The 26,458-nt window shown below is 36.9% G+C and overlaps 1 protein-coding gene and 1 long non-coding RNA gene across 5 annotated transcripts in view; one reads left to right on the top strand and one right to left on the bottom strand.

Moving 5' to 3' along the window:
* LOC140710541 (uncharacterized) overlaps positions 1-3,780 on the top strand; it is a 64,785-nt gene extending 61,005 nt beyond the window's left edge. Inside the window, exon 3 of the long non-coding RNA XR_012091610.1 lies at positions 3,266-3,780. This is a non-coding gene — a long non-coding RNA (uncharacterized lncRNA). The remainder of the gene's footprint in view (positions 1-3,265) is intronic.
* NFXL1 (nuclear transcription factor, X-box binding like 1) overlaps positions 1-20,795 on the bottom strand; it is a 72,664-nt gene extending 51,869 nt beyond the window's left edge. The window contains exons 1-11 of one of the 4 annotated variants that reach the window (XM_073012426.1): positions 20,741-20,795; positions 20,095-20,331; positions 17,535-17,708; positions 12,283-12,392; positions 10,240-10,370; positions 6,132-6,310; positions 5,719-5,880; positions 5,541-5,641; positions 4,710-4,824; positions 3,247-3,371; positions 850-972 (exon numbers count right to left, since the gene is read on the bottom strand). In XM_073012426.1, the coding sequence (XP_072868527.1) occupies positions 850-972; positions 3,247-3,371; positions 4,710-4,824; positions 5,541-5,641; positions 5,719-5,880; positions 6,132-6,310; positions 10,240-10,370; positions 12,283-12,392; positions 17,535-17,708; positions 20,095-20,329 (1,455 nt within the window). In that variant the 5' untranslated portion in view covers positions 20,330-20,331; positions 20,741-20,795. The other 3 variants (XM_008017470.3, XM_008017468.3, XM_008017471.2) reach the window with 3 other exon arrangements.
* Between the last annotated feature and the right edge of the window lie 5,663 nt (positions 20,796-26,458).

Below are 26,458 nucleotides of genomic sequence, written 5' to 3'. Positions count from 1 at the left end.
AATCTACAGATCTAAGCAGCTCAATGAAAACTAAGTTAAGAAACATAAAGAACACTACACCAAGGAACACCAGAAACAAACTGCTGAAAACGTGATAAAGAGAAAGATCTTAATAACCAGCCAGAAAAAAAGAGAAACAATCAGTATAGAGGAACAAATATAACAATCACAGCATACTACTTATTGAAAAAAATGCAAGCTAAAAGATAGTAGAGCAATACCTTTAAAGTATAGGGGTTAAAAACTGCCAAACTAGAGCTCTAAAGTAAAAATATTTTTCACAAAGACTAAAGAAAGTTATATTCAGACATACAAAGTTGAAAGAATTCATGGCCAGCACTATTAGAAATGTTAAAGGAAATCCTTCAGAATAGAAAAAAAATGAAATGTGATAGAAATGTGAATCTGTACAAAAAGATGAAAAGCACCAAAAGTATGATGATAAATATCAAAAATTACTTTTTCTTATTTTTTCAAGCTCTTTAAAAGATAACTGATTATTTAAAGCAAAAGTAAAGACAATGTATTTGGGGTTTATAAAATACACAAATATAAAATATACGAAAATCATACATTTCAGTGATTAGAAAGAGTCAGTGATCAGAAATATCAAGCTGAGAGGACAATGCACAGGACAAGAAACTTCTCATTTGAAAAAAATTGGTACAATTCCCACTAGTACAAAAATTATCTAGATTAAGGTTAATCTAGAATATTTATTAATATATTAAAACAAAGCATATGCCTGAACATTTGAGAAAGAGTTCAAGACAGCACTTATTGCGGGTCCAAAATGGAGAAATTCAATACAGTCTTTAAATCAGAGGTTTCCAAGGTTAATACACAAACCTTTCTTCTACATTGATGCTTCTGACAGTCACGCATCTTAACACACTTAGTTTCACACAGATAAGGTTTATGACAAGGCATTCGTTTCGTATGCTTTCCACAGCGACAATGCTTTTCCACTTCCTGGAAGAATAAAATAAATGCTATTAAAATTGATTTTTGTTAATATTTTTTCCTCACATTGCACCTTTTACAATTATTAAAACATAAAGAACAAAAATTTTAACACTAAATTTGTATAACAAACTTTACCAAAAACCAATTTGAATTTCCTAAAACATTTACTTATATCTTACTTTGCTCCAAAAAGGACTTCATATAAATTCGTTATTAAATTTAGAAAACTGATATTAAATAGTAAAAAAAAAAAAAAAAAAAAAAAACCCCACATAAAAAAACCACTTCCATTTCATTACAACCATAACATCTGCAACTCTTGTCTCAGTAAAGCCAAAACAACTAAATTACCTAGTAAGCTAACTTGTGGACTTGGTACTCTGGTCAAAACCAAAATGACATATACAACTTTAAAGTCTCAAGTCTAGACCTCTACTGAAGTCTTGAACACTCGAAGTCATCCATGAGGGCTGGGATCAACTTCTTATGAACTCCAGTTAACATTGATATTTTGACCTACTCTTGTTATAATGAATATTCTGAATGGCATCTAAAATGAGGAATCCTTTCCAGAAGGTTTTCAATTTACGTCGCCAAGATTCATCAGAGGAATCACTATCTATGGCAGCTATAGCCTTAGGAAATGTATTTCTTAAAAAATAGAACTTGAAAGTCAAAATTATTCCTTGATCCATGGGCTGCAGAATGGATATTGTGTTAGCAGACATGGCATAAAAGCATTCATCTCTTTATACACCTCAATCGGAGCTCGTGGGTGACCAGGTGCATTGTCAATGAGCAGTAATATTTTGAAAAGAAAATTTCCTGATCAGTCAGTCTCAAGAGTGGGCTTATAACCATGCCATAAAGCTGTGCTGTCAATAGATGTGCTGTCATCTAGGCTTTGTTGTTCCATTTACAGAGCATAAGCAGACTAGGTTCAGCAAAATTCATAAGACCCCTATAATCTTTGAAATAGTAAATGAGCATTGGCTTCAATTATGAGCTACACTAATGAGCTACATTATCAATTAATGAGCAATTAAGGAGCTACATTAGCCCTTAAGAAGAAAGTCAGCCTATTCTTTGACGCTTTGAAGCTTTAACTGTGAAAGTCCTATATGGTATCTTCTTCCAGTAGAAGGCTATTTCATCTCAGTTGAAAATTTTTTCTTTAATGTAGCCACCTTCATCAATTACCTTAGCTAGATCATCTGGATAACCTGACAGCTTCTACATCAACACTTGCTGCTTCACCTTGCACCTTTATATTATGAACAGGGCTTCTTTCCTTAAACCTCATGAACCAACCTCTGCTAGTTTCAAACTTTTCTTGTGCACCTTCCTCACCTCTCTCAGCCTTCACAGAATTGAAGTTAGGGCCTTGCTTTGGAGTAGGCTTTGGCTTAAGGTAATATTATAGTTACTTTGATCTTCTTTGTAGACCTCTAAATCTTCCTCCTTATCATCAATAAGGCTGTTTCACTTTCTTATCATTCCTGTATTCACTGCAGTAGCAATTTTAATTTCCTTCAAGAACATTTCCTTTGCATTCACAACATGGCTAATTGATGCAAGAGACCTTTCAGCCTATTTCAGCTTTCAACTTGCCTCCCTCACTAGCTTAACCATCTCTAGCTTTTGATTTAAATGAGAAATGTGCGACTCTTCCTTTCACTTGAACATTTACAAAAGCCACTGTAGGGTTATTAATTGGCCTAATTTCAATATTGTTGTCTCTCAGGGAATAGGAAGGCCCAAGGAGAGGGAAAGAGAATGGGGAATGACTGGTCAGTAGAGCAGTCAGAACACACACACAACATTTAACCATTAAATTCACTGTCTAATATGGGCATGGTTTGCAGCACCCCCAAACAATCACAATAGTAACATCAAAGATCACTGACCACAGGCTATCATATCAGATATAATGACAATGAAAAAGTCTGAAATAGTGCAAGAATTACCAAATATGACACAGAGACATGAGCACATACTGGTGGAAAAATGGAGCTGAAAGACTTGTTTTACAAAGGCTTACCATAAATCTTCAATTTATTAAAAACACAGTATTGGCAAGGCACAATAAAGTGAAATGCAATAAAACATGGTATGCCTGTACTCTCCTGCTTCTTACCCTAATATTAGGTCACTAAATTCATATAGATCATGACACAGATGTATATGAAAATAAGTAATAGAAAACAACCACAGGACAATCTCATTTGATATATTATGATAGGTAGTTCTTAAAAGTAATTATTACACAAGATGACTAACCTGTCTACATGTTTCACAGGGACCTCGGTGACAACGCTGTGAACATCTATGAATTCCACATTCAAGTACTTTGTCACAACTGTCTCCACAAGTTGGTACATCTTCTGTACAAGGCAAAGAAAATCCTAAAAACAGACAAAAAGTCAATGTTAATAATAAGATACATTATTATTAAATATCAGCAAAATGCTATGTTCTTCAGGCTCCCTAAGGAATGCTGGCACTTTCAGACTATAAATTTTTGTATCCACATAATCATTGGGAAAAATTAACTTTAATGAAAATAATCCCTAATATTTGTTAAGCTTATGGTTTTTAAAAAGAAATTTGACACGTTACCATCCTCAAGAAACACATTTTTATGGGCTATCTCCTTCAGAAATAGTTATCTAAAGAAATGAGTGAAGACTACATAAATCACTCATGAATTTTCCTAATTTAAAAATTTGTTTTAAAAAATTTGCTCTGAACTACCCCACAAAGACAAAAAGAAAGATGTAGACTTTAAAACACTATAAAACTCAGGACAGGTGCAGTGGCTCACACTTATAATCCTAGCACTTTGGGAGGCCGAGACAGGAGGATTACTTGAGGCCAGGAGTTCGCGGTCAACCTGGGTAACACAGGAAGAGACTATCTCTACAAAAATTTTTTACAATGAGCCAGCCATGGTGGCAGGTGCCTGTATTCCCAGCTACTGAGAAGGCTAAGGCAGGAGGATCACTTGAGCCCAGGAGTCTGAGACTGCAGTGAGCTAGAATCACACCACTGCACTCCAGCCTGGGCAACAGAATGAAACCACCTCTCTTAAAAAACTGCAACAAGTACAAAATTATAAAACTCACCTTTAACATAAACATATTGTGACAAGTATTAGAAGCAGTCTTATACATATGATGCTGTTATTTGTGGGGAGTCAAAGAAGCTGACTCAAAGTGCTATCCTACTATGCCTTTACCTCAAAGCAGCCTAAAATAAACTCACCGATAACCTATTACATAATAATGACCATAGCACAGCTATTATAGCACTGCTATTATCAAACCCCACCAGAGTGGTACATTTGTTATAAATGATGTACTTACATTGACACATCATAATCACCCAAAGCTCATAGTTTATATAAGGGTTCACTCATGGTGTTGTATATTTTATACGTTTGGACAAATGTATAACAACATATATTCACCATTACAGTATCACACGGAGGAGTTTCCCTACCCTGAAAATCTTCTATGTCTCTCCTATTCATCTCTCTCTCTCTCCCCAACCCCTGGAAGCCATTGATCACCACAGTTTGGACCTTTCCAGAATGTCATAGTTGGAGGCTTAAATTTTGTAGCTTTTTCAGACTGGCTTCTTTCATTTAGTAATATGCACTTAAGTTTCCTGGAGCACGTCTTTTGAATGTCTTTTCATGGCTTGATAGCTCATTTCCTATATATAAAAAAAATAAATCTTACTTGATTTCTGACATGGACAGAACCTTTTCCCAGATCGAGGACATTCTCCACAAGCACCAACATGGCAAACTTGCTCACATGTGTGATTACCACATGGCAGTGTTTTTCCACATACCTAAAATAAAATGCAATAAACACTAATGATTTAAAAGTTAACAAAAACGACTTCATAAAGACACAATCTATATTTCAATCACAAATAAACAACTGCTTATGTCCCTCATATTATTTTACTTTATATTTTATACAGGTGTCATACATATGTGTATATATAGGTACATATATACATAGGTATATATAGGTACATATACATATATATAGGTACATATATACATACGTTTACACACACATATATTTCCTATGCACCAAAAAGTATATTTTAAAAATGCAATACAGAAAAAAACTACATGCAGCTTCATATGGCCTTTCACCAAGGAGTTCTAAGTGGCACTAAAACCATGCCAATTCTAGGACAAGCAACCTATAAAACCAATCTTACTTCCTCAATTTGATTAATTCAAGAAGCAGAGAGGGGTGCTGGTTGAAGAGAGGGGAAAGAGAAGAAGGGGACAAGAGCTAGCAAGAAAGAGTACAAATGTAGTGAATCCAAAATTCAACAAATACCTATTACTTCGAAAAAAATTTTTCCTCCAATAATTAAAAATGATATTAAATTTAAGAGTAGTTTCTTAAAACATGATATAATTCACCTGAGTTGCTATTCTTCCTTGCCTTTTATCCAACTAAACCTGATTAGCCTTGCTGCTTTCTAGGTTGTCTATGCTTTGTGTATTCTTTAATACCCACCCCTCGAAATGCACATAAACTTACTTGATCACAGTGCCATAGTGGACTTGCACAACTTCTTTCAGCTACTTTTTTGCCACAGACACACTTTTGTCTACTAACTCTTGGACAAGGTTGACAGCTTCCTAAAACCACAACGATAAATTAGCACAGAAATTGACTTCTGCTTAGTCAGAAAAATCTAATGGGTATGGCCTTTTACCTGCATGACAAGGATTTTCACACTTATGTTGCCCACAAAGCAACTTCCGTCCACATGGCAGCTGACAAGACCATTCCTTAGCACTGCACCTACGAGGGATAGGTTTTGCTTTCTTACAGTAACAAGTAGTTGTGACCATCTTTGGACAAGGAGGGCAGGGACCTAGAATTCAGTAAAAGCAAAAAAAAAAAAAAAAAAAATCTAAAGTCAGAAACTAAAACTTTCAATTTCTACACCTATCAATAATTTCTAGAACTTTCTTTACTGATACTTGACAAAAGGCAATAACTTTCAATATTTTCTCATGGCAAACTTCAATTGTGAATTCAACAATTTTTTTTTTTTTTTTTTTTGCCTCAACATAAGAAGAAATAATCACCCACAAACAATTAAAAATGCAATATATAACTCACCTGGATGACAGAGGAGTAAACATTTATGGCCACAAGAAGGTTTAAATTCACGCTCACATACTTGGCCGCATGAATGAGGCACAAGCCACGGATCTAAAGGTGGATCTTCCACTTTTCCACAATAGCAATAGTACCTACTAGGTGTTTCAGATCGTTTGTACTCAAACCTACATTTTGGACTACAAAGAAGAATAAATTATTAAAGCTAACTTCGCCTTTAAAAGCAACATGAGAGACAGAAATATAAATAAACTTAGTAACAGAGTATATTCTGTTAAATTAGTTTTATGTTAAGGAACTCTGCTCCATCTTTGTGTTAGTAAAAAAAACAAGATCTTATTAAAATCTATTTCAACCATATAGAACAGCACTGCACAATATAATGTGCTGAGATGATGAAACAGTTTTATACCGGGATCGTCCAATACAGTAGCAATTAGCCACATACTGTGAGCACTTGAAACGTGGCTAGTGCTTACAACTAAGGAAGGAATCAAATTTCTTATTTTATAATTTCTGAATATTGAAATAGCTACATGTGGCCAGTTACCATGAATTAAACAGCACATATCTAGAATACAGCTACAAAAAGAAAGTAACATTAGTTTTCTCCTACCTGAACTTTATTCTTTTTTTTTTTTTTAATTATTATACTTTAAGTTCTAGGGTACATGTGCATAACGTGCAGGGTTGTTACATATGTATACTTGTGCCATGTTGGTGTGCTGTACCCATCAACTCGTCAGCACCCATCAACTCGTCATTTACATCAGGTATAACTCCCAATGCAATCCCTCCCCCCTCCCCCCTCCCCCCTCCCCGTGATAGGCCCCGGTGTGTGATGTTCCCCTTCCCGAGTCCAAGTGATCTCATTGAACTTTATTCTTGAGAAATTCACTCTGCTTTTCATAAAGCTCAACTTTTTAAGTTTTGTTTTGTGGATTACAAATAAACAAAATATATTAGCAACAGCAAACAGAAGACAGAAGTCAGGTTATAGACAAGCAATACTACAAGAAACATGACTACAATTTAGAATTAAGGGGAAATAAACTTGAAAATAAAGAATTTCATAATTCACAACATCTAGCACAAAAAAATATAATTCTTTTTTTTTTTTCTTTTTTGAGACAGAGTCTCACTCTGTCACCCAGGCTGGAGTATAGTGGCGCAATCTCGTCTCACTGCAACCTCTGCCTCCTAGGTACAAAAAATTCTTGTGCCTCAGTGTCCCAAGTAGCTGGGACTACAGGTGCGTGCCACTACGCCCAGCTAATTTTTTGTATTTTTAGTAGATTCGGGGTTTTTGCCATGTTGGCCAGGAGTTGAATCTCCTGACCCCAAGTGATTCACCAGCCTTGGCCTCCCAAAGTGCTGGGATTACAGGCATGAGCCACTGTGCCCAGCCCAAAAAAAGATATAATTTGAATGTGCCTAAGTCAAAGAAAAGTTCAAGTACCATGAAAGGCTTTAAACTTCCATCATTAAAATAAATAAATTTGGTAGTAGAAGTGTTAACCTTCAGCTCTATCAGAAATGTACTTGTAGATCACCATAGATGATTTCATTCTCAAAAGACGCTTTAACCTTATCTCCCAGACAAATGAGCATAGTTAGTACATTACACGAGAACAAGTTTCATATTAACATTTAAATTTCTTTTGTATCATATACAAAATATTTTCATTGTCATAAGAATATGTTCCGTTTCTAAATAAATGCCACACAAATATTCAAAATAACGAAAAGATATTTGTTCTTGTAATGAAAAATCAAAAACAAAATACTAAGTTCATCTGTCTCTGGAATAAATAACTGGCACTTTATTGGAAGACTTCAATTTTTTTTTATTGAAAGTGTTTACTATTCCTTTAAGCTAGTGTGGAGGGGGATATGTATTTTTAATAAGCGTGGGTATGGATGACTAACAGGCAACTCAACATACCTTAACACTGCCCATCAGCACTGAAACTGAACTGGCCCAGTGAGGGTAATATATGCAAATGTATGAGTTTTATTTTAAAATGGGATGACAACAATGAAATGTAATTATGCTAGATCTTATTCATTAAAAAGTAGTATCTTAGTAGAAACCTGTATTTTAAATTTTTTATTTCCATAAAATAACTTAAAATTATTAACATTTTACCATGTTCTAGCTCCATCTTGATGAGGATTAAACAAAATGGGTTCTTAACCAGAACGGTCATTTATTTTCTTAAAAAAATATGAAATATGGAACACAAAGTTATGGCACAGCTGATTAAACTGTTGTTCCTTTTAAATTAGAAGTAACAGTACATTTTTTTTTAATTGATCCTTTCCTCCTCTATGGCAAAATGACTTAAAACAGAAGTGAGAAGAGTGAGGGTAATAAAATATATACATAAGGTTTAAATCTCTAAACTAACAAGCTGGAACACCTGGCTTAATTCCATACCTATTAAACACTAAAAGTCCTCCACCACAAGTAAATAATATGCAGGAGCAAAACATATATACTTTGAAATGTTTGAAACAGTTTTCAAAAAGTGTGCATTCAATGAAAAGAAAAATAACATTTCTAAAAGCAAGGTCAAAAGACATAACTCAGATGAAAGAATAGCAAAAGCACTGAATTTAAGAGTAAGAAATCCTAGGTTTCAAATTTTGGCTCTACTACTTAAGAGTGAGGAGCGTGAAATCATCTCCCTTCAATTAACTTCAATATCCCCATTGGTAACAGGAAAATAAAATCTCTCACAGATTGCTGAGAATTATTTTTATATACTCTTCTAAAAGTCACCAGCATGTCTAAATGTTTTTTAAAAACTACACCACTGGCCAGATGCGGTGACTCACGCCTGTAATCTGAACACTTTGAGGGGCCAAGGTGCGTAGATCACATGAGGCCAGAAGTTCAAGACGAGCCTGGCCAACATGGTGAAACCCCATCTCTACTAAAAATACAAAACTTAGCCGGACATGGTGGCGGGCACCTGTAATCCCACCTACTCTGGAGGCTGAGATAGGAGAATCGCTTGAACCGTACAGGCAGTGGCTGCAGTGAGCCGAGATCACACCACTATACTCCAGTCTGGGCAACACAGCAAAGCTGTCTCAAAAAAATAAAAATTTAAATTAAAAAAAAAAAAAACTCAAAATTTTAAACATAAAATTAGTTACTAAAGTTACAAAATGTGACCACACAGAGCCCCTGAAGCTTATGCTTCATTACTTTGACAGTCAATCTACCTCTCTGGACAGCCAACATGAGTAAGTTTCTTGTTGTCTTTACTTAGCAGAGATATAAAATTCGACTCTTCAACTCTTTCTGGAAATATAACAAAAGTTCTCAAGACCAAATAATCATCAATAATAAGCAAAACTAATAAATGTAAAAAAATAATGATATTGTATAATATACACCTGCAGTTTTGAGATTTGGGAGGATAAAACTGGGAATCTTATAATCAAAATACATTAAATGATAGTCTTGTACAATGTAATAATAATGCATCCTCATAGAATTCTGGACAAGAAGATCACAATTATGAATGATTCTCAGTCCTACAGAAAACTGAAAGTCCTTTCAAAGGATAATTAAGGAACTGTTTTGCAGAGGAAAAATTAAGTCTGGATGATTTATTAGTTATACAAATTCAAATTGAAAAAAACCAGCCTTTATCAAGGTTCCATATATTCACACACCAAATGACTAATTAAAGGCCCAACATGGATACTGAAACCAAAAATAAAGCAACGTAGAATCTACAATTTTCATTTATTCTACAAATTTAATAATCCAACTAGGCCAGGCGCAGTGGCATGCCAGCCTAGTTGGCACTTTGGGATTTTTTGGGATGGGTCACCTGAGGTCAGAAGTTCAAGACCAGCCTGGCAGACACGGTAAAACCCCGTCTCTACTAAAAATACAAAAAATTAGCCAGGCGTAGTGACGGGTGCCTATAATCCCAGCTACTCAGGAGGCTGAGACAGGAGAATCTCTTGAACCCAGGAGGTGGAGGTTGCAGTGAGCCAAGATCACCATTGCACTCCAGCCTGTGTGACAAGAGTAAAACTCCATCTGAAAATAATAATAATAATCCAACTAACTAGAAAAAGTTACCAAGGCCAGGGATAATCTCTCTTTCCAAAATCATCATCAGTCACAGAAGATACAAGAAACTCGCTGTCTTTAGCCCACTTCTGGATACAGGGCATGTGAAATATACAGAAACATCCCGAACAGCTCCAAACCTAAGATAAAGGTATCAGAAGTTAATATATGTTAATTTTTCTTTGTTAATTGTAAAATAATTTAAAATGAGTATCACACTAAACTATTTTCAAGAGCTACCTAAGGATTAAAGAAAAAAGGTCTTTCCTTCCAGTATAACAGAACTGTTTCATGGGAAATGCATTTAAAGTAGAATATGTTAAAGAAAATTATTATTAATCACACAGATTCATTCAGCTAGAAATAATTACTGCTAACATTCTGGACAGTCTCCAAATTTATATATATATTTTTTTCATACTTTTAAAAAATAAGGTCATACTATAATAACTGAGATGTAATTTTATAGTCTTTCTTATAAGCATATTTATAACTATACATTACATCATGTAGACTTAGGTACTTAAATTTCTTGTTGGATGGTTATTTCCAAGTATAAATAATACTATGAAAGAATCCTTAAACATAAATATGCACATATATATCTACATAGCCCTTTTGTTACATAAAACCTGTTAGTCTAACACCTAACTAATGCTAAATTTTAAAAATTAGGTAATCAAAAACTAAGAATATACATAATTTAAAAGCTTAGGAATAATACTAAATTCATTTTTAAAACCTGCCAAATACTTTGATAAAACTGATAAAAATCAGTTCCCCTTTCCTTATAACATTTTACAACTGTTTGAGAAAATCAGATACGTAGCATATTGCATGAGCTAACAACAGCATTAAACAGCCAACTTCTTAGTTTGGGTTACCCCCAAAGCAGTATCTGAGATAAGAACTTGGATGCAGGAGTAAGGGGACTAGACGGGAAAAAGAAATGCCAATGAATGGCATATTGTTGAGCTGATTACCACTAAGGGCCACAGAAGCTCAATCCTACAGGGTATCATCTGCAGAACCATGTAAAACACGCCTTGGACTGCCCAGCCTCAACCGCTAATGATAAGGAGGTTGGGCATTCACCTACCAAGTCCCTGTGGTGCAATGTTGCTGCAAGGGGCTTTAACTCTCCAGTGCTTCTGCACTATAGCCATGTACTAGCTAAGTCAATTTCCAAGAAGAAAATTCAGAGGTGGAAAAAACGCACACACACAGCAAGTGTTTAAAGTGGGTTTGTATCTGCATGCAGAGATTATGCATTCCCTGTAGCTGAAATCAGAGTAAACCAACTAGATGTGACTCTAGGCACAAAAGGAATCTATATCTGATATACTCTTCTATCCAACCAGAGCATGTTAAATTTCTGATTCACTCTACATGACCAAACTATTTCATCTGACTTGATTTGCTTTCTCTAGGCAATGCTGCTAAAATAGTAGTGAATTAATCTAAGGTCTAAATGTTGAGTCTTTCATATTCAGTAATCACTTCTTAATTGCTTCATTAATGCCCTTTTAAATTTACATATAGATATTTTTATCACTAGGCCATAGCTCCTCCAAGGACATGAGTTTTGTCCAAATCTCTCTCCCCAATGACCCTCACCACTTCCCAAAATGCCTTTAACACAGGATACGCTAATTAAGCCATAAGTGTTACTGCCAAGTTCTACTTTCTTGAAGATAGGGATTGTATCTTTTTCCAAACCCAATAAAAGTAGTAAAATACAGTAGATTTTAACATTTCACTTTTGTGGGAATCTATAAAGTACAGATGCTAAAAATGTTCTATCAAATCAACATTTGCATTAAAACTGAAGACAACTAAGTTATTTCAATAGTGCTAAAAATACTGGATACTCATTTAGTGGTAATTTTTTTAAAATTATATATTTTAAAATGAAGATCAATTTATATACAAAATTCTCAAATGAAGTATTTTTAAACAAAAGTAAACAAAAGAATAAATCATTAAATATTATAAGTGCAAACCAAGATATTTTGGGGAGATACATTACTATAAATAAGGAGAAAAACTTACTGCTTGGTTTCTCTTCACCGAAGCAATACAAATTAAGCATGTCATAGCCCCTGCTTGAAAAGCTTCATTTACATATTGTTTTGTTCGCTCTAATTCACGTGTATCTCCATCTGGAAATTTAAAGATTGAAAATCTCACCCTAAACAACATCTGAAAATAACACAAACTCACTAATAGCACCACATTACGTAAGAACTGTCTAGTAATATCAATTGCTCAAAATATAGCTGTAAAACAAGAAGTTTTTTTAAAAAAGTAACCAATGAGCTGTCAAGAGGTAACAAAGTCTGTATATTAAATCTTGTATACATGGTTCAAAATCAGCACCTCAGCTCTCTCTCTCAGTTATACTTACTTTTTTGGCTGTTACAATTCTCAACAAATTTGGTAGAGGCAGAGCCATAAGCAAGAGCTGGAAGATGTAAAGTCTAAAGGAAAAGCAAAGTGTGAAAGGAAAAGCCTACACTAATTAGTAGAGTCACTTAGCATAAATATAAGCATAGATGTGAGTGAGTGGGTGTGTGTGTGTGTGTTTGTGTGTGTGTGTGTGTGAATTTAGTAGGTGTATTCTTAATAAAAACTTGTTGATGAAAAGACCCTGAGGTTTTTACAGTACGATAACCACATCTCATGAAATACGTTCACTATTTCTGCTTAAGAAGGCAGAATAAGCTTTTTAGAAAAAACAGTACCAGACGTTATTTTCTTTGAGTAATTACTGAGTGCTTATTTGCTAGACACTGTACTATTAGTACTTCAATAGGATTAAATGAGCTATTATCTTCATTTTACAAATGAGAAAACTGTGGCACAAAAGAATTAACTTCAGTTTGCCTACAAAGTGAACCCTCTTAACCTCTACGTTACACTGCAGTGAGCAGTTACCGCAGGAAGATCCAACAAATAACAAGTAACAGCAAAATGAAAAATAGAACAAGTCACCTAAAGCACAAATGACAACAAAAGGGCAATAATCTGAGTCACTTTAGTATGAGAAAAATAAGCCTGCATGGCTTTAGAACAATAAAGATATGTTCAATAGAGGTTGACTGAGTCTTCAAAAAAAAGTAGATTAAAACATAAACTAATGTAAGTACAGAACTTATCATGGTAATAACGTGGTTCAAGCCAAAATTTAAGTTGCCAAAAAGAAAAATGACATAAATAGGACATGTGGCTAATTCTTTACTTTCTAAAATCATCTGAGCAAACACAGCACTTACAAAAGCTTGCCCTACCATAAAATAAATGTGATTTAGGACATTAAACAAAATAAACACAAACATACTCTCAAAACTATAAATTATTATAAAATTATTAAAGACAATTGCTTTATTTTAAACAAATATTGTAGTATTTTAAAAAATTCTTAAGAGCAGAATAATAATATGGGGTGTCTATTTTGCTTTTCAACTAAGCTGGCATTAACAGATACAAAACATTTTAAATTTCATCTAATTTAACAGCTAACTCAAAAAACAGTATTTAAGAAGAAGACAGAACAGACTTTTACAAAATAAAAACTAACCTTATATTTTAAAAATTTATGTAAGATTTCTTTGAAACATTTAAAGTTTGGTTGCATCAATAAAATGTACTGCCCAGCACTTCACAGTGGATAGCATGGCATTTGAAGTCATGCATTTTAAAAAGATCACTCTGGCAACTAAAGAAAAATGAGTATGTGGAGGCCAAGACTGAAAGCAGGAAGTACCCGTTAAGAGGTAGTTACAGCAGATAAAGCAAAAAATGAGCTTGAGCAAGTTACCTAATGTGTCTCAGTTTTCTCATCTGTAAAATTAGTAGTAACAGTTATCTACCTCACAATTATTATATGGATTTAATCCACATGTTAAGCAGCTGTAAAGGCTTAAACTAGGCAGTAACAGTACACAGGCAGAGTAAGGGTAGATTTAAGAAATTTAGGAAGTAAAACTTAGGAGGACTTGGTGACAATGAGATTGTATCAGTTTTAAAAGCTGATGTTCATGTCAAGATTCAGAAGGAAGAGTGCTGTGTCTGCTGAGCTGTCTGACATGGGCAGAGGGAGAATTGCAGTAAACAACATGCATATGCCATCTCTGCTCCCAGATGTCTGGCTTGGGAGGGTGACTGAGAAAACTGTAGTGCTATTAAGATAAAGAACACAAAAGAATAAAAAAGTTCTCTTTCAACAGTAGTTTGATGTGTCCATGCATCAGCAAGATAGATAGAGATACTCATCAGGAAGTTGGCCATGCAAGTCCGAAATTTGAGAGAAGAATCACAAAAATGCAAAGGCTGTGCTCAAATAAAAATGAACTCCTTTGGTAAAATCCTGGTCTTCAATTCAACAACGTTAAGGTGGGAACCATCCCATTACTCTGGCGTGTATGTTCTTAAATCAAGTGATCAGATTTTCTTACATTGGTAGAGGCAAAGGAATGGGAATCAAATACTAATGGATTTTATACAAAACACAGCATAAAAAAATTACCATAACACTGTAAGACTAAAAGTAGATTAAAAATTAATAAAACTTACAAATGACAAATGTTTTCTACATACTAGACTGAAAGACATTATTGCATTTCCTGTTGTAAAATAAAATCTGACTCTATCTAGAATGGTTCAAGCGAAGTCCTCTCAAAGCAGAAAACTTCTTATTTTCTATAAAGTCCTTTAGAAACAAGAAACCCTCTAACCTTATAATTACTTTTTATCAATTCTTACCTTGCCAAACTAGACTTCTCAGCCAAACTTCCTAATCTTAATTCCTAAGCAGTTATGGTAAATTCCTTAGAAACCTACTCGATGATGTGCAACTATCTTCATGATCCTATCAATATACTCAGGCAACTACCTAATCACCAAGGTTATGGGTTGGGAAGGAAAGGGTGAAATACATAAATCCTTCTGTCTGAAGACTTGAATAACTCTCAGCCAGGCACAGCGGCTCACGCCTGCCACTTTGGGAAGCTGAGGTGGGAGAATTCCCTGTAGCCAGGAATTCAAGACCAGTCCTGGCAACACAGGAAAGCCCTGTCTCTACAAAAAAAATTCTAAAAAAATTAGCCAGGCATGGTGGTGTGCGCTTGCAGTACCAGCTACTTGGGAGGCTAAAGCAGGAGGGTCACTTGAGCTCGGTAGTTCAAGATTGTAGGGAGCTATGATCACACCACTGCACTCCAGCCTGGGCAATAGAAGAAGACTGTCTCCAAAAAAAAAAAAAAGACTAACTCTCATGCTCTTTATTTGCCTTTATGCTAACTCATGCTCAAACTCTGTTATGCTTCTGATTCTGTTGTACCAACAGTCCTGAATCCTGGCATCACTGGCCTTATACTTCTCATGAAAGCACAATATAATAACTAAGGAACACATTAGTATAGAGTAGAAGAGAGCTTAGGATGTGGGGCCTTATGATCAAGGGAAGACATGACTGAAAAAAGAAACAAATTTTTTAAAAGAAAGCAGCAGCTATGATAGAAAATCTCTAATAATCAAGCCACAAAATACATTAAACATTCCAGCAAACAGATACACAGCACAGACTACACAACAGGCACTACCATAAGCACTACGGTACTTACACATAGTGATTCATTTCATCCTAACAACTCTAAGGTACTTAGTGTCACTATACCCATTTTACAAAAGAAGAAACCGAGCCCCTAAGATGCTAAGCAATATGTCAAACATCCTACAGCCAAGTAGCAAAGCCAAGAATCAAACCATGGCAATCTGGCTCAAATGTCAATGTTCTTAACTGCTGTACAACGCTGCTTTTCCCCCATAAACAGGTACAAAAGTAACCATCTAATCTCCTCAGAATTTTCCTGCTTTTACAGAGAAGATGCAATCATCCCAGTAATGGCTCTAAAGCTAAGTAAACTAGGTTTAAACCCAGCTCTCCCAATTACTAATTGTGTAACTCTAGGAAAGTCACCTCTTCTCTGTAGAATTGTTTCCCAAAATATTTCTAAGGTTTTTCCTGGTTTTAACAGTGTACTAAAGTAAGAAAAAGAACCAAGCAAGGGTATAAATATATATTACTAATAAAAGGTATATAAACAATATGACATTTCTATAAATATATTAATAAATGTTGACATTACATGCAAAATACTTTTTTTTTTTAATTGAGACAGTCTTGCTCTGCCTCCCAGGCTGGAGTGCAGTGGCGCGATCTTGGCTCACTGCAACCTTCACCTCCCAGGTTCAAGCAATTCTCCTGCCTCAGCCTCCTGAGTAGCTGGGATTACAGGCGTGCACCACCACGGCCAGCTAATTTTTTTGTATTTTTAGTAGAGACGGGGTTTCACCATGTTGGCCAGGCTGGTCTCAAACTCCTGACCTCAAGTGATCCCCCCGCCTTGGCTTCCCAAAGTGCTGGGGTTATAGGCATGAGCCACTGTGCCTGGCCTACATGCAAGAATATTTCCAATAATAATTTTAAAGTATAAAAGGCAGAAAGTTTGACAATATTTACATTTAAAATAATCTATTTTTACACTTAATACTAAAGTGGTACACAGCAACATCACTTTGGCCCGTTCTCACATAAACATATGTGGCTTTAAGAGCAACCAGATATAAACCACAGATAACACGAATGTACATGTCAAACCTGAGGGAATTTAGGTTTTTCTTTTTTTTAAAGTATGGCTAGATGCAGCACACGCCTGTAGTCTCAGCTACTCAGGAAGCTGAGGCAGGAGGATCACTTGAGCCCAGGAGTTCGAGGCTGCAGTGAACTATGATTGTACCACTGCAGTCCAGCCTGGGCAACAGGATAAGACCCCAACTCTAAAAATAAATACATCAGATGTTGTAAATAAGATATAAAATAAGGAAATAAAGAATTAAAAAGACTTCAAGACACATTTAACATGATGAAAAAAATGAATAGATTGAGGGGGTACACAAAGTCCTCTAGTTAAATTAAATCATCAAAACCAGAAAAAACTTGCCCCAGTTTGTTGCTCCAGAGCTTTAGCAGCCCCATCCAAGTTTTCTACTGAAATGCCAATTAAATACATACAAAGGCCTCCCAAGGCTATAAAAGAGCCACTGCCATTCTATTTGCTTTATACAAAAATTAGTCTTAATATATAACTCAAATACCAAAGTGTACAAAAATTCAACTCTAGAACACACAGTGCTCATCTTAAGACATAACATCTATTCCATATCGAACAAAGGCATTACCAAAAAAATGTCAGGAATACAGTTTCATTGACGTCAAAGGTCAAAATTTAGATGATCAGTACCTGTCTGAGTAGTGTATGTTATAAACGTATTTGCAACTATTTTTCCTTGTTTTCCTTCAAAATCTTCATCTCCTTCTTCTTCAGATGAAGAGCTAAAGTGTTCTTCAACAAGTTTTCTGGCTGCAGCTTGGTTAGCTTTCTTGATTTCTTCAAATTTTTTCTGAGACATTAGCTCTGTTTAAAAGAAAAAAGTTTCATTTCTGCAAAACAATCTCTCAAAAAGAAAAGCATAATGTGCTATCATTTTACAACATGCATTTCAAAGTCACCTTTGGAGCATTCTATCTTCCTGTAATCCATGAGAAAAGTATTTTGAAATTCCTTGACACACAACTAAAGAGGATACCACAACAAAAACTTTCACTTTTGTAAATATCCTGCTAAAATGCAGCAAATTTTTATGAAAACGGTGATTAACAAATCAAGAAAAAAATACAAAAATACAATAGAATTATCAAAATACTGGTGATCAACTTCAAAATAAGGACTAACAAAAATTAAGATGTTTTAAAGTACATCGTGCACAATAATTTTTAAGAAGTGAGGAAACATGTCCACAGTGAGCACATAAAGAATCAGGGAAGGTAGGTACTTCAAACTACCACCTTCTGAACAACAGGTAGGATAGGACAGGACGGTCCAGCCCAGTCCAGCCCAGTCCCACGAAAGAGTTTGTATCAGTAGTACTCACTATACACCTACTATATTTATAATCGGCTTCTTAGGTCAAGAACTTTTTGCCTTTAGTATTGACTTTTTGTGATCACAAAAAAATAAACATTTTACATTAATCCACACAAAATACTAACATGGAAAACATGTTTCTTCCAACTTCATTCCAAAAAGAATGTTAATTTTGGATTTGTTCTTCCACTATTTAGCACTATCTATACTTCTCATTTTGTTACTTGATTAATCATGCAAAACAAAATCAGATTACTTCACTGCACATACTCCCAAAGAAGCTTCAAACTTCTTGAGAGCAAGGACCACGGGGATTTTCTTCAAGCACTAAGTGTTAATAAGCTCTTATGGACAGCAAACACAGTTTAAGAAGGGAGCCATAAACCTGCAGAATTGATCTGAGTTCATGAATTCCCATCTTGAGAGGATTTTAAATTTACTGATTGACTATTTTAAAATCCACATTGTACTTGAAACTGATGAGCCACTACCAAGAGAAGCTCTCTTATCTTAGGTGGTATATTCATACTTATGTTCCCTCATGAAACATTTTCCTTTTCTTATTGCAGCCAGTTTGGTTAGGGGTTATTAACAAAACAAACTGAGTATTTCAAGTAAACCAGGACCAAAATGTATATCATGCTTCCCTAGCAATCTTTGAGTACTGGGAAAAAAGAACTGGCTATGAGATATATAACTCAAAACTTGTCATAAAAGAGATGATAAATGTCATTAATCTATGAGAAATTAGCACTTAAAAGACATAAGAGAAAAGGCTGAATTGGACAGAGATAATGAGAACATTCATAACCTGATAAATGTATTCATCAAACATCATCTCAAGGTAAAGACAAGTTGACAACGCAACCTTCTCACGTATTTTTTCTTACAGCCAAATCTCAACTATCCAGGTAGAGAATGCTTGTTTTCATTCTACCCACAAGATCTAAGAAAGTTTACCAAACCTGTTCACACGTCTCCATATTGCATACCTTATCATTACCACCATTAACTGCATGCTAAGGCAATACCACCTACGTTTAAAATTAGCCTAGGAGAAAAATCACTGATACTCAATTCTGCTACCCACCCAAAAAAAAATGTATCCTGAAATGCATTCCAAACACAAAAATAAAATGATTTCAGGGATTATTCCCTCGGCCCCATGCACAACCGTAAGTGCTCCCTGGCTCCACGAAAACATGGTCTCGGATGAAAGGTATTGATATATCGGAGGCAACACCAGATATATCCACAGAAGGACATGGAATTTGTAAATAGGAACTACAGTCAAGGAAGGTATCAAAAGCTCAAGTGCTTACAAGGAATAGAAAAGTCAAGAAACAAAGGCAAAGGTAAAGATGACAAACGACACCTGGCTCCAGAAATGAGAGAGAATGTGAGATGGAGTGCCCAAGTCCAATCTAAATGGGATTTCTGTGACTCAGCTGAGCTGACTGTTGCCATGCACAAAGATACTAAAGCCACAAGGTTGTTAACCAGATTTTTAAAAACGACAAACAAACGCTGACAACCAATCCACATATAAAACTGTGTTAACCAAACAACACTATAGACCAAATCAGAACACCGGGCCACACTTTACAACTTATGGTCTGGAGATTCAAGCAGGCAAGAGTGGAGGGAAGGAACAAAGGTAATACCACCTAAAATTAAGATGAAAGAGGTGCGATGGAAATCTACCTAGAGTGCCGAAAAGAGCTGCCACCTGAAAGGCTGGAGAAGTGGGCCGGATAACAAACTCCCAAAGGAGGGGAAAAGCAGTGAAAGAGAGAAGGCGAGGGCGGAGGCGGTCCTGACTAGCAACTGCCTTAGGAGGCATCCAGGTGAGCCCGCGGGCGGGAGCCATTCTCACCGCTGGCTGCGGGAGTCTGCAGGGCTTGGGATCCAGCTGGGCTGTGCCTGCTCCCTGCAGCCGCCGAGGTCGCGACTCCTCCGGGACTGGCGCCAAAAGGAACCGCGCCCACCGACCCCTTCTCTCGCCCTCCTCCGGCGCCGCGGAGATGGATTCCATTTCCTGAGGGGGCGGCAGTGGCCCGTCCCCGGGCTCGGCCTCGGCCACCGGCCACCTGGCGCCAGGAAGCTTCCATCCCTGCAGAGGAGGAAAAAAAAAAAAAGAGTGGAAGGAGGTGAGCGCAGCGAGGACCGAGGCGAAGGAGGAGAGAGTCGGTGCGGAAACCCCGTATGAGGGACCGAGTGAGGAAGGTTCCTGCAGGACGGGCACCGAGTTTCAGGAGGTCGCGGCCCTGCCTTTACCGGAGGGCGAGTCCCCGCCAAGCCTGGGCTTTGGAGATGGACCGAAGAGGCGAGGGAGGACTAGGCAGAGAAATAAACCGCGGAGCAAGGAGCACACTGTACCCAAGACGGAAAGCCGGAGAAGTGGAAAGCGCCTCCTCAGCCTCTGGGGGAGCGTAGTAGGGGAAGAGTCACAGACTGACCCTGCGGCTCCTGCCGGGAACCAACCGCAGCGGTAGACACCACTGAAAGCTACGTCTCCTTACCGACGGCGCTCGCCCCAGCAGACTACAACTCCCAGAAGCCCTCGCCCGCGGTCCGGCGACTGCGTGGCAGCACGGGCCGCTTCCTTATCCGGAAAAGTGCGGGGGTTGGGCGTGAGGGGAACCCCAAGCGCCTGCGCTGGCCTCTGAAAACTACAACTCCCGGCGTGCTCTGGGGCTAGGGAGGGGTCGAAGGTCATAGGGGCGGACGATGGTGGAGGTGGGCGGGTCCGGAGGGTCTAGTGACTCCCCAATTTGCTTCTGCTTCTGCAGGACTGCCCTAAACCCAGCTGGGTATGAGGATTTCATGGCTCTGTCCCAATTGGCTCTCTGTCATATTTTATTATCCTTGCCTTTGGGCTTGCGGATGGCAGGAGGTGTCAATGTAAAATAATCAAAAGCGCAAAGTTTGAGGATAGCCCACCTTAGAAACACCGACTCCTAGGAAAGCAGTCAGCCTTCCGAAGTAGAGATTTAAGATTTCATTTATGTAGGCAGAAACGGAGACGTTTTTAGGAGGATTACAACATTTTCTCATACAAGGTTAGCGAATAGTTACAACAATTTGCTTATAGACAGTATTTCTTTTTGGGAAGGGTACGTTTAACGTTTTTCATAAAGAATTTTCTTTCATCTGATCTAAGCAAACCAGGGCAACAAAGCAGAACTTAATCTATAAGGATCATTAAGAAGGCAGGAAGTTTTTGTCCTTAACTTCGTTTAATTCTCCCTACCCATTGTATAGAACAAGAAAAATAAGAAAGCAAGTTAATCTGTAATCTGAGAAACAGAAGTTGTAACCATGTGTGACTCCGATGACAGTCACATCTCTCTCCAGGCTTAGTGAGTTTTAGGTTCCAACAGCGTTTAAATTGTATTTATTTTCATAGGGAAGTCTCATTAACAGGAAAGGCACTTACATTGAAAACGCTTTGAGGTTGGCCACTGTGAAGGAGGGAAATTTGGGGGAGAGTTGCAGGAAAGTGGCTTGAGTAGTAAAAGTACCATTCTAAAATGCTAGAGCAATGTAGAAAATAAATCTAAAACCTGTTATTGTCATAGTCCTTTGTAGTGTGCAATGAGGCTTCCCTGGAACATGATAATTTTTACCTTCACAGCATCTCCCTAAAATAGATTTTGTTAAGGAAAATAGTTGAGGGCCAGGACCTAAATCTTATGATTTTGCTGAGTTTTCCTGTAAGATACATATGCATATATACAGTCGGGTAGATTGCAAAAATTCATTCTGGGGTCTATCTGGGACTGAGAAACATATTGATGGCTCTGTGGGATTATACAGTCCTTAAACAGTCCTTCAACTTAGTTAATTCTTCTATTTTTATCATAAATTTCTATTATAATAGATAGAATTTGTTAGATGTCAGGCACTGTTTAAAGTGTTTTACGTTATGTATTAACTAATTTCGTACTCACAGTAACCCTATTTATTATCCCCATTTTACAACTGAGAACACTGAGGCACAGAGAGATTAAGCAATTTGCCCTTGATCATACAGCTAGGAAGTAGTGAAGCCAAGATTCTATCCTAAGTAGTCTAATATTAGAAACCATGCTTTTAATGTCTTAAACATAGACATTGCAAAATTGCCTGTACATTAACCAAACTCAAAAATGACGTCCCATGGCCAGGCATGGTGTCTCACGCCTGTAATCCTAGCACTTTGGGAGGCCGAGGCAGGTGGATCACCTTAGGTCAGGAGTTTGAGGCCAGCCTGGCCAACATGGCGAAACCCTGTCTCTATTAAAAATACAAAAATTAGCCGGGCATGGTGGTGGGTGCCTATAATCACAGTTACTAGGGAGACTGAGGCAGGAGAATCGTTTGAACCCAGGGGGCGGAGGTTGCAATGAGCCAAGATCGTGCCATTTCACTCCAGCCTAGGTGAAAGAGCAAAACTCCATCTCAAAAAAATGAAAAGAAAAAAAGAAATAACATATCTGAGAATGATATAACTTCATTGGTTAGAAACTAAGAGGTCCACAGCAGCTCTCTTAATGCTGCACTTGTGTAAGAACTGTAAGTTTAAAGCTGCAACCAGCTTTCAAAGTTTGAAAACCCTGAAGCGAGATTTTTCTTCAGTGGGGTTTTCACATACAGGAAAGGAGCTGTTAAACTCTGAGAGAGAATATAGTAATTATCACGAGGTAATGTCCAAGAAGTATTGAGTGGCTACTAAAAAGAGAGATCCTTCTTAGAGTTATGTTATATGCCAGAGAGCTGGACTAGCATTATATCTAAATCTCCATGTCAAACTTTCTTGAGAAATTGTTTCTGTTCCCGTGAATACTTAATAGCTAATAACAGTGACTGACAGTCCTTGAGTGCTTTCTACATGTCAGCATTCTTCTAGGTCCTTTTTTCTTTTACTCATCTAATTTTCACAACCATGAAGTAGGTATTGTTATGGTCAAAACAATTTTTCCATTATACTTTAAGTTCTAGGGTACATGTGCATAACGTGCAAGTCTGTTACATAGGTATACATGTGCCGTGTTGGTGTGCTGCACCCATCAACTCGTCATTTACATTAGGTATTTCTCCTAACGCTATCCCTCCACCAGCCCCCAACCCTGCAACAGGCCGTGGTGTGTGATGTTCCCCTCCCTGTGTCCATGTGTTCTCATTGTTCAACTCCCACTTATGACTGAGAGCATGTGGTGTTTGGTCTTCTGTCCTTGTGATATTTTGCTGAGAATGATAGTTTCCAGCTTCATCTATGTCCCTGCAAAGGACATGAACTCATCCTTTTCTATGGCTGCATAGTGTTCCATGGTGTATATGTGGCACATTTTCTTTATCTAATCTATTATTGATGAACATTTGGGTTGGTTCTAGGTCTTTGCTATTGTGAATAGGGCCTCAGTAAACATGCCTGTGCATGTGTCTTTATAGTAGCATGATTTATAATCCTTTGGGTATATGCCCAGTAATGGGATTGCTGGGTCAAAAGATATTTCTAATTCTAGATCCTTGAGGAATTGCCACACTGTCTTCCACAATGGATGAAATAATTTACACTCCCACCAACAGTGTGAAGGCATTCCTATTTCTCCACATCCTCTCCAGCATCTGTTGTTTCCTGACTTTTTAATGATTGCCATTCTAACTGGTGTGAGATGGTATCTCATTGTGGTTTTGATTTGCATTTCTCTGATGACCAGTGATGATGAGCATTTTTTCATGTGTCTGTTGGCTGCATAATTGTCTTCTTTTGAGAAGTGTCTGTCCATATATTTTGCCACATCCTTTTTGATGGGGTTGTTTTTTTCTTGTAAATTTGTTTAAGTTCTTTGTAGATTCTGGATATTAGCCCTTTGTCAGATGGATAGATTGCAAAAATTTTCTCCCATTCTGTAGGTTGCCTGTTCACTCTGATGATAGTTTCTTTTGCTGTGCAGAAACTCTTTAATTTAATTATATGCCATTTGTTTAGTTTGGCCTTTATTGCCATTGCTTTTGGTGTTTTAGACATGAAGTCTTTGCCCGTGCCTATGTCCTGAATTGCATCATCTAGGTATTCTTCTAGGGTTTTTATGGTTTTAGGTCTTGCATTTAAGTCTTTAATCCATCTTGAGTTAATCTTCGTGTAAGGTGTAAGGAAGGGATCCGGTTTCAGTTTTCTGCATATGGCTAGCCATTTTTCCCAACACCATTTATTAAATAGGGAATCCTTTCCCCATTGCTTGTTTTTGTCAGGTTTGTCAAAGGTCAGATGGTTGTAGATGTGTGGTGTTATTTCTGAGGACTCTGTTCTGTTCCATTGGTCTATATATCTGTTTTGGTACTAGTACCATGCTGTTTTGGTTACTATAGCCTTCTAGTATAATTTGAAGTCAGGTAGTGTGATGCCTCTAGCTTTGTTCTTTTTGCTTAAAATTATCTTGGCTATATGGTCTCTTTTTTGGTTCCATGTTAAATTTAAAATAGTTTTTTCTAATTCTGTGAAGGAAGTCAATAGTAGCTTGATAGGGATGGCATTGAATCTATAAATTACTTTGGGCAGTATGGCCATTTTCACAATATTGATTCTTCCTATCCATGAGCATGGAATGTTTTTCCATTTGTTTGTGTCTTTTCTTATTTCCTTGAGCAGTGGTTTGTAGTTCTCCTTGAAGAGGTCCTTCACATCCCTTGTAAGTTGTATTCCTAGGTATTTTATTCTCTTTGTAGTAAATGTGAATGGGAGTTCACTCATGATTTGGCTGTCTATTCTTGGTGTATAGGAATGCTTGTGATTTTTGCACATTGATTTTGTATGCTGAAGTTGCTTATCAGCTTAAGGAAATTTTGGGCTGAGACAATGGGGTTTTCTAAATATGTAATCATGCCATCTGCAAACATAGACAATTTGACTTCCTCTTTTCCTAATTGAATACCCACCTTTTATTTCTTTCTCTTGCCTGATTGCCCTGGCCAGAACTGCCAATACTATGTTGAATAAGAGTGGTTAGAGAGGGCATCCTTGTCTTGTGCCAGTTTTCGAAGGGAATGCTTCCAGTTTTTGCCCATTCAGTATGATGTTGGCTGTGGGTTTGTCATAAATAGCTCTTATTATTTTGATATGTGTTCCATTAATAACTAGTTTATTGAAAGCTTTTAGAATGAAAGACTGTTGAATTTTGTTGAAGGCCTTTTCTGCATCTATGGAGTTAATTAATCTTGTGGTTGTTGTCGTTGGTTCTGTTTATGTGATGAATTATGTTTACTGATTTTCATATGTTGAACAAGTCTTGCATCCCGGAGATGAGGCCAACTTGATCGTGGTGGATAAGCTTTTTGATGTGCTGCTGGATTCAGTTTGCCAATATTTTATTGAGGATTTTCACATGGATGTTCATCAGGAATATTGTCGTAAAATTATCTTTTTTTGTGGTGTCTCTGCCAGGCTCTGGTATCGGATGATGTTGGCTTCATAAAATGAGTTAGGGAGGATTCTTTCTTTTTCTATTGATTGGAATAGTTTCAGAAGGAATGGTACCAACTCCTCCTTGTACCTCTAGTGGAATTCGGCTGTGAATCCGTCTGGTCCTGGACTTTTTTTGGTTGGTAGGCTATTAATTATTGCCCCAATTTCAGAGCCTGCTATTGATCTATTCAGGGATTCAACTTCTTCCTGGTTTAGTCTTGGAAGAATATAATTGTCCAGGAAATTATCCATTTCTTCTAGGTTTTCTAGTTTATTTGCGTATAGGTGTTTATAGTATTCTCTGATGGCAGTTTGTATTTCTGTGGGGTCGGTGGTGATATCCCCTTTATCATTTTTTTATTGCATCTATTTGATTCTTCTCTTTTTCTTCTTTATTAATCTTGCTAGCGGTCTATTTTGTTGATCTTTTCATAAAACCAGCTCCTGGATTCATTGATTTTTTTTAAGGTTTTTGTGTCTCTATCTCCTTAAGTTTCTGCTCTGATTTTAGTTATTTCTTGTCTTCTGCTAGCTTATGTGTTTGCTCTTGCTTCTCTAGTTCTTTTCCTTGTGATGTTAGGGTGTCGATTTTAGATCTTTCCTTCTTTCTCTTGTGGGCATTTAGTGCTATAAATTTCCCTCTACACACTGCTTTAAATGTGTCCCAGAGATTCTGGTATGTTGTGTCTTTGTTCTCACTGGTTTCAAAGAACATCTTTATTTCTGTCTTCGTTTCATTATATACCCAGTAGTCATAGCTTGTAGGGTTTCTGCCAAGAGATCCACTGTTAGT

Source organism: Chlorocebus sabaeus, chromosome 27 (assembly GCF_047675955.1).
Source record: "Chlorocebus sabaeus isolate Y175 chromosome 27, mChlSab1.0.hap1, whole genome shotgun sequence".
Classification (NCBI taxonomy): Eukaryota; Metazoa; Chordata; class Mammalia; order Primates; family Cercopithecidae; genus Chlorocebus; species Chlorocebus sabaeus.
The sequence above is the reverse complement of the archived record's forward strand: the minus strand, read 5'-3'. Positions and strand labels throughout refer to the sequence as shown.